The sequence below is a fragment of the Pogona vitticeps genome, chromosome 6, assembly GCF_051106095.1.
Source record: "Pogona vitticeps strain Pit_001003342236 chromosome 6, PviZW2.1, whole genome shotgun sequence".
NCBI classification, from domain to species: Eukaryota; Metazoa; Chordata; class Lepidosauria; order Squamata; family Agamidae; genus Pogona; species Pogona vitticeps.
This window is the reverse complement of record NC_135788.1, coordinates 40,427,321-40,436,592: the sequence shown is the minus strand read 5'-3', so window position 1 is coordinate 40,436,592 and position 9,272 is coordinate 40,427,321. Positions and strand designations below refer to the sequence as shown.

The 9,272-nt window shown below is 48.4% G+C and overlaps 1 protein-coding gene across 1 annotated transcript; it reads left to right on the top strand.

Annotated features, from left to right (window-relative positions):
• Positions 1-2,979: 2,979 nt before the first annotated feature.
• On the top strand, positions 2,980-8,524 carry LOC144583606 (uncharacterized). The gene is made up of 2 exons (XM_078377749.1): positions 2,980-4,622; positions 7,684-8,524. Exons 1-2 carry the CDS (start codon positions 3,225-3,227, stop codon positions 8,317-8,319), a joined length of 2,034 nt encoding a protein of 677 aa, XP_078233875.1. The 5' UTR covers positions 2,980-3,224; the 3' UTR covers positions 8,320-8,524.
• The last annotated feature ends 748 nt before the right edge of the window (positions 8,525-9,272 follow it).

The window sequence follows — 9,272 nt, the reverse complement described above, 5'->3', positions numbered from 1 at the left end:
TGATGCCAGTCTTCTGGCCACATGCCGGCACACTATCTACCTCTGAAATAAATTCCAAATCCCAAAGAACCTGCTGCGTCTGAATGAACCTGAAAGTCTGCATTCATCCCTATTTCACCTCTCCAGAAAGATATCCCATTGAAATCTGCTAAGCACTGACTCCAAACTTGTAAATCCTCCCCCATACTGCATGTGACCCGAGTCCTATGCAAAGATCACTGCAGACCCTTCATTGCGTTGCAAAGTCGAAGCAGAAATGTGTGCCCAGCTGCCACAACTCTGCATGAAAAGTTCAAGTGGCCAACTATCTCCTGCAGCTCTCGCAGAGACCCTTTTTTCCCCCGCAACAGCTATGCTAACTGAATCCTAAATTCAGCTAATTTATTGTCAGGCAGCCGCGATGTCTGTTCTACCATATCTAGCTCAAGGCCTAGGAAATTAAGGGACGTGGCTGGTCCCTCCATTTCTTCTACTGCCAGGGGTAAGCCTAGCTCCTCTGCCATCTCTTGAAAGGTGTTTAAAATAAATCCACGCCTTCCTGTGTTCCTTTCACCACAGAAAAGGTAATTATCTAAATAATGGGCCATAAACTTACAGCCTACCCTGCACCTGATCTCCCACTCAAGAAACAAGCTGAAACAATCAAATGCCATGCATGAAATCGAGCACCCCATAGGTAAGGCCCTGTCAATATAAAAGAAATCCTGAAAATAAAATCCTAACAGATCAAAATCCTGTGGGTGAAATGGCAAAATTCAGAACACTGATTTTATATCACATTTCGCCAACTCAGCCCCCATGCCACACTTTCTTACTATGTGAACCACCTCATCGAAAGAGGTATAGCGCATGGTACAAAGCTCCTGAGGGATGGCATTGTTAACTTATGCTCCCTCCAGGTAGGACAAGTGGTGTATTAATCTAAATTCACCCTGGGCCTTTTTTGGAGCTATTCCCAAAGGTGAGAGCTTCAAGGTCTCCAAAGGAATCATTGTGAAGGGCCCCAAAACTCTCCCTTCCTTTACTTCTTTGTCAATCTTCTCCTGGACCACATCTTCCATACCACACACACATTTTAGGTTTTGCGCAAAAATGGCATGTGCTCACCCACGGCCAGAATCCTAAAATCATACCTGAAACCATCCCGTAAATAACTAGCATCCTCCTTGTGTGGGTAAGAACACAACCATGCTTCTAGCACCTCAATCTTAATTGGACTGAAGCCCTTTTCCAGGGTTACTCCTGCCACTAAAGGGTATTTTACATCCTCCTGGGTCCTTGTTCTGCTGCTGAGCCCCGGCCCTGAATCATGATATATTGGGGTGTTGTCCCCCACATGTGGAACACTCATGCCTAAAACAGCATGGCTTCCTGGTGCAAGCCCCCTTGGCATTGTAATCTCACCCTGGCAAGATGCAGGTGGGGTTCAACTACCTGCCCTGCTCTTACATGGGGATTTTGAGTCAGAGCAGTCTCAAAAGGTCCAGTATCAAAACTGTCTGCAAGATTGGGTCTGACTGGTGTCATATATTGCAGCCAATTGCAGATCTAATTGAAGATTTGGGTGAATTGTGCTCCACTTATGGAATGATAAGCCACGCCTGCCCAGCGAAATCTACATAAGCCCTGTCAATGAAATCTAAATGTTGAAAGAGGGATTGCACCCTCCACAGCTGGGCCTTGACAACTACCCCAGCATAAATTAAGAAGCCTGGTAGACAATTGGACCACATCCTATCTGGTTTCTTCTTCCTGTGCCTCTCCTTGTCTTTATCATCCTCTTTGTCCAAGTCCTTTTTCTCCACATTTCTATTTAGCAGCTCAAATAATTCCACTTTTAAATCCTCTTATATTTTTCCTGAGTTGCCAGGGTGAGATGATCACCCAGGGGCATCGAATAGTCGCAGCATGGTAATGCACGTAAAGGCACAGTATAGCCTATGTCCAGAATGGATGGGTATGACCAAACTCCTACACCAGCCGTGGTGCTAAACTGGGCTGGTAATGCAACCTGGGGGTATGGGGTACCCCATCCAACAAATTGCATGCTGGAGCAAGGCCATAGAGTGTAGGGGGCCCTAAACCCCTGTGTATCATAAGGCGAGTAGAATATGCGATTAAACTGTCCGTTGCCAGCCCAAGGCCAAGCAGGGATCAGTGAAAAAGTGCTCAATGTAATGGCAGACTCACCTGATGAAGGCATAGCCAGGTTTGTGTCATCCCTGCCATAAGGCTGGTCAGGGCTGGCCTCGTTCATTCCTCCTGCCCCTCAGGAACTGGAGCTGCCAACTCAGATGCTATAGTAGAAGACCGCATACTCTTATCGTTACGCCACAGTCACGGCGTTGCAGTCACCCCGTCTACATCACTTCTGGATGCCCCACCAGTCTGCTGCTCCTCTTTGAGAACAGCAAATCAAGACACCAGGTGATCGGCTATGGCTTTAAGTTTAGCCCTATGATTACTCTTGGCCTCCCTAGCTGATCTGTGGGGCTGTGCCTTGTGGGGCTGTGGAGCCTGACTTGCCAACTGTTCAGCCTCCAACACAGTTTTTTTCCCTGAAATTGTTGCCATACAGCAACAGTGCCATTATAAATCTAGCACTCACAAGTCAAAGAGCCCTATGTGTCTCACCAGCTTTTGTGCCAGATGAAAATCCCACACTGCTCTGATTAATTAAAGGTGATCAGCTTATGACTCTCACTGTGACTTGCTGTACAGCAATGTACTCTTAGCTTAGTGTGTGAAGAAACACTTCTGTGTGACACCCGTTCCCCGGGTCGTGAGGTGATGTTAGGAGTGCCGTCTCGCCCTAGAGCCTCCGTGGGCACCCAGACCGCACCCAAGCCATTTCCACCACGGATGCTGCACCAGGCAGTGGATACCATTGATTTAGAAAGGGGCATGAAGGGGTTAAGCATAGCGACCCAGACTCCTCTAGTCTGGGCGGGGAGGGGGGCGAAAGATCCAGAGGAGGGAGCTGTGGGGGAAGTCAGTCAGAGACAGGCTGGGAAAGAAGGCGAATGGGAATGGGTCTCAATCCAGGATCCCTGGTTGGGCAAGGGGGAACAGGTGTGTATGACGAAGCAAGAAGCTGAAGAGAGAAGGAGGAATGAGGCTCGGGTCCGTCCCTCTTACTGGGGAGAAAGAGAGACCCGTGAGTGGAGGCGAAAGTTAGTTGAGGAGAAGAAACGGGTAGAGAGGGAGAGAGAAGAAAAGACCCGATGGCATCTGGAGGAGCTGAGGAGGCTGGGGTATTGTCCGGACCCTGGGAACCCCTCGGGGCAACAGCAAACTCACCCTGGGGATATGCAGGGCTCGAGGAGACGACCCCATTATTGACGATGGAGAGAGATGACTTCGATCCCGAAGAACCCTCCCAGGTTCAGGCCGGTCCATGGGCATCGAAGTCCAGTAACCCTTTTGACGAAGATTGGGTGCCCCTGTATGAACCGTTACTTCAACAGGAGAAGTTTATCCCCAACCTAGTTGACGTTTCTATCCCGTTGCCACAGTTAAATAAAGAAGACAAGTTGTTTTGTTCAAATGCGTCTGAGGCTTTATTTGGGAAGGGGGAGGCGAAGAATAACGGACCCTCACATACTGGCGCCCAGAACGTGGGGCCTCCCCCGCAACCCACAGACGCAGAAAAATGGATGCAACGTATAACAGAAGGACAGGAGGTCTTGTTGAAACAACTAGCGGATCAGCAGCGGATGATAATCGAACAGTTAAAATCACCTCAGGGAAACCAGCCTTCAGAGAGCATAGGACTGAAACAACCCATAGCAACACGGCCCCCGGTTAAGTTACAGAAAATGGGCCCCCAGGATGACCCGGCAGCGTTCTTACACACGTTTGAGAGGATCGCCATCTCCGCGCATTGGCCAAAGGATCAGTGGGCACTCATACTGACCCCATACCTCACCGGGTTACCTCAAGAAATAGTAGATACCCTAGACCCAGAAGACGCGGGAGATTACGACGTGGTAAGGACGGCCATTTTGAACACCCTCAACTTAAACGAGGAGGCCTACCGGAGGAAGTTTCGGGGACTAAAGTTGAAGCCCGGGTTACACCCCAGGACACTAGCGCAAAAGCTAAGGGTAAACGCCACGAGATGGATACAACCAAAGGGGAAGACAGCGGAGCAAGTCTTAGAAATCGTGATTATGGAACAGTTAATATCAACGCTCAACAGCGGAGCCAGGAACTGGGTCATCAAGAACAAACCTTCCAGCCTAGAGGGCGCTGTGACGCTGCTGGAAGACTACTTAGAAGCGGAGGACACGTGGCAAATTAGAAGTGCGCCACAAGGAGAAGGAGCCAAACTGAGGGAGAAAATGGCGGACGCTAACAAACAGGCGGATTTTCGCGGAGCAGCGCCGACGGGGACCAAAAAGAATAGACCCGACCGCATTGAATATGCAAACCCAGTCGGAACGAGGGTACCTAGGCCAACGGTGACAAACGACCCGGCGGCCTCCAAACAAGCGGCGACCTGGAACCTAGGGAAGGAGAAGATGACCGCTTGCTTCGGCTGCGGCCAGTTCGGCCATATCCGGAAGTATTGCCCAGTGACTGAGTGTGCGTGGGCAGAGGCTTGCACCGGGATGACCAAGGTGGGTGAGGAGAATCACCCGGGTTGGGTAGTAGAAGCGAGAGTAAATGGACATCCTAAGAAGGCTTTAGTGGACACAGGATGCAGCAAAACGCTGGTAAAAGAGCTAGAGGGAGAACTTTTACCTGAGATTACTGTAATCCGGTGTATCCATGGGGATGTGAAAGAATATGCGACTACCATGGCAGAGGTCGAGGTAGATGGCCTTAAAAGGGACATGGAAGTGGGAATAGTGCCCGGTATGACCCGGGAAATGCTACTAGGGAGAGACTGGCCTGGACTGAGCAATTTGGCTAAGGAGCCCGGGGAAATAGGCTGGGCTCAGGAAGAAACGGAGGCCAGGGAGTTAGAAGTGATGAATTTGTCTAGAGACCAGATACGATGCCTCCAACAAGATGATGCGGGACTTAACAGCTGTTTACAGCAAGCGATGGCTGAAGGGACTACCCCAGAAGGGGAGCAAGGCTTTGAATTGAGGGGAGGTTTGCTGTATCGCGTAACCAAGGCTGGCAACGATGAAGAATCCCAACTGGTAATCCCAGAGGGCCTGCAGTTCTGGGTAATGCATTGGGCTCATGACTTACCGGTGGCAGGACACCTAGCCACCCAAAAGACTCTGGATAGAGTAAAACAGCGGTTCTGGTGGCCCAGGATGGCCCACGACGTAGAAGAGTTCTGTCGGTCCTGTGCCAAGTGCCAGATAACTCAACCCAAGTCGGGACCAGGGGCAGAGCTCATACCTATGCCTCTGGTAGATAGGCCATTTGACAGAATCGCTTTGGATATTGTAGGTCCGCTAACCAAATCAGCGGGGGGGGCATCAGTACATCCTGGTAGTCATTGATTATGCCACTCGGTACCCGGAGGCAGTGGCCCTGAGATCCACTACAGCTAAAGTATTAGCCAAAGAATTGTTAGAAATGTTCTCCCGGGTGGGTTTTCCAAAAGAGGTTTTAACGGATCAGGGCTCTAATTTTATGAGCCTGACCTTCAAGCAGATGTGGGACCTATTGGGGGTTAAGCCTTTACGAACCTCGGTTTATCATCCTCAAGCCAATGGACTAGTCGAAAGATTTAACCGGACTTTGAAGGGTATGCTCAGGAAATTGTCAATGGAAAAACCCAAGATGTGGCATACCTTCCTCGCCCCGTTAATGTTTGCAGTTAGGAAGGCCCCCCAAGCTTCCACGGGTTTCTCCCCCTTTGAGTTGTTATATGGTCGAAAACCCAGGGGGATACTAGATTTAATACGAGAGAAATGGGAAGAAGGGGAAGATCATTCCCAGGGGGCACTCCAACAGATAGTTGAGATGAGGAATAGCTTACAATTGGCGTGGGAGATGGCTAAAGAGAACCTGGGGCAAACGCAGACTAAACAAAGGGGTTACTATAATAAAAAGGTTCGCCCTAGGAAATTCGAACCTCAACAAAAGGTACTAGTGCTATTACCCACAGAGACTTCCAAGTTCTTGGCTAAGTGGCACGGACCTTACAAAGTACTAAGGAAATTAAATGAAGTGGACTATGAAATAGAGACCCCTGATAGGAAAAAGAAAACCCAAGTGTTCCACGTAAATTTGTTAAAAGAGTGGATAGACAGAGAAGTGTTGTTTGGGACTGAGGTTGATGATGAGTTGGGCCCTGAAAGGGAAGACTTGACCTCCGGAGGAGATATAGTGGTAGGAGACCTCTTGTCAGAGGAACAAAAACAACAAGCAGGGCAGTTGAAGGAAGACTTTCCCCAAGTATTCTCCCCAATACCTGGGTGTACCCAGTTGGTGGAACACAGTATAGAAACACCCCCTGGCAATGTTGTAAGGGTTAGTGGAAGGTCTTGGCCCAGACACATAACTGGGGTAATTAACCAAGAAGTTGATGAGATGCTTAAACTGGGGGTCATAGAACCATCCAATGGGCCTTGGAGAAGCTTCCCTGTAATGGTTCCAAAACCTGATGGGTCGCTTAGGTTCTGTATTGACTTCAGAAAGGTTAATGCCATATCCAGGTTCGATGCTTACCCTATGCCCAAGGTAGGGGACTTGTTAGATAAGCTAGGGGGGGCCAAATATCTCAGTTCGATCGATTTAACAAAGGGATATTGGCAGATCCCGTTGAGACCCCAAGATAAGGAGAAAACTGCTTTCTGTACCCCTAAGGGTTTATTCCAGTTCAAGAAGATGCCGTTTGGGCTACATGGGGCAGCTGCTACGTTCCAACGATTAATGGACCGGGTGTTGGAACCCTTACAAGATTGTGCAGCCGCATATATTGACAACATTATAATTTTTAGCAGCTCTTGGGAAGAACACCTAACCCACCTTAGGAGGGTGCTGGAGAGGCTGCACGAGGCAGGTTTGACAGTTAATCCTAAGAAGTGCAAAATTGGGCTGCCCAAAGTAGATTACCTGGGTTACAAAGTCGGACAAGGAGAGATCCAACCCCAGGAGGAGAAAGTGACTAAAATATCTAAGTGGTACCAACCCAGGACAAAGAAGGAAGTCCAGCAATTTTTAGGTTTAGTAGGTTATTACCGCCAGTTTGTACCTAACTTTGCTTCTATAGCTGCTCCACTAACTGATTTAACCAGGAAAAGAGCCCCGGTAAAAGTAATATGGGGTCCTTCTCAAAAGAAAGCATTCGAAACGTTAAAAGAAATCATTTGTGAATTACCAGTTAGGTTTGCACCCGATTTTGATATACCCTTTACCCTTTTTACTGATGCATCGGATCGGGGTATAGGGGCAGTATTATCACAGGTTAAAGACGGGATAGAATACCCGGTGTTATATTTGAGTCGTAAGCTGTCGCCCCGAGAACAAAGATATGCTGTCATCGAGAGAGAAGCTTTAGCCATCAAGTGGGCCACACATAGTCTTAAATACTATTTGCTAGGAGCTCCCTTCGACCTAGTTACCGATCATGCCCCTTTACAGTGGTTGGAACGAATGAAAGAGACCAACCCACGCTTAACTCGGTGGTATTTAGCTCTACAACCGTTCTCTTTTCAAGTAAGATATAGAAAAGGCAAAGAGCATACTAATGTCGACTATTTTTCTCGGCAGGGTCCGTGGGCGCGCAGCGAGGAAGAGCGGACGGCACTCTTGGAGGGGGGGATGTGTGACACCCGTTCCCCGGGTCGTGAGGTGATGTTAGGAGTGCCGTCTCGCCCTAGAGCCTCCGTGGGCACCCAGACCGCACCCAAGCCATTTCCACCACGGATGCTGCACCAGGCAGTGGATACCATTGATTTAGAAAGGGGCATGAAGGGGTTAAGCATAGCGACCCAGACTCCTCTAGTCTGGGCGGGGAGGGGGGCGAAAGATCCAGAAGAGGGAGCTGTGGGGGAAGTCAGTCAGAGACAGGCTGGGAAAGAAGGCGAATGGGAATGGGTCTCAATCCAGGATCCCTGGTTGGGCAAGTGGGAACAGGTGTGTATGACGAAGCAAGAAGCTGAGGAGAGAAGGAGGAATGAGGCTCGGGTCCGTCCCTCTTACTGGGGAGAAAGAGAGACCCGTGAGTGGAGGCGAAAGTTAGTTGAGGAGAAGAAACGGGTAGAGAGGGAGAGAGAAGAAAAGACCCGATGGCATCTGGAGGAGCTGAGGAGGCTGGGGTATCGTCCGGACCCTGGGAACCCCTCGGGGCAACAGCAAACTCACCCTGGGGATATGCAGGGCTCGAGGAGACGACCCCATTATTGACGATGGAGAGAGATGACTTCGATCCCGAAGAACCCTCCCAGGTTCAGGCCGGTCCATGGGCATCGAAGTCCAGTAACCCTTTTGACGAAGATTGGGTGCCCCTGTATGAACCGTTACTTCAACAGGAGAAGTTTATCCCCAACCTAATTGACGTTTCTATCCCGTTGCCACAGTTAAATAAAGAAGACAAGTTGTTTTGTTCAAATGCGTCTGAGGCTTTATTTGGGAAGGGGGAGGCGAAGAATAACGGACCCTCACATTCTATAGATCAACTTGATTATTGAATGCTTTTGAATTAACCAATTGTTTCCTTTTTTGAATTAACTGTACTATGCTTGCAATGAAATTGATTCTCTGAGTAATTTCCTTTGAGTAAATTTATTAAATAAAATAAATAAATCAAATTAATCTAATTATAGGATACAATGCGCTCAATGAATTTTAATTAAATAGTTCCTGCCTCAGGTACCAATTTATATAAATACCATTAATTATAATATCAACTAAAGATCTATCAATGGGGATTGCTAATAGCACTTAAAATCAATGAATTTCTTAGGTATATATTTAATCCTAAATCAAAATTATTCTATTCAAATTACAATGTTTTTTAAATTTATTTTTAAAATAAAACCCTGATGCAGTTAGGCCAGTAAAAGTGCAAGGCTAATTCAAACGTGGCACCTTGCTAAGCGCTCGTTCTCTGAACTGTCCACCAGATGGCGCTATAAGGACACTGAGCCACTAAGATGATCTGAATGCCGACCATTAATAAGGAGGGAGGATGGGGGGGACTAGAAATCAGTGAGCCACAGCTGAAATGCCAATCAGCGGCACCGGACATATCCTAATGGCCAAGGATTGATAGACCACGGTCCCTCAACTGCCTTGTGGCTACCTGACCCTCATCCACTGCAACTATCGGGTAGACACAATGAACCCGCTAAGTTTCA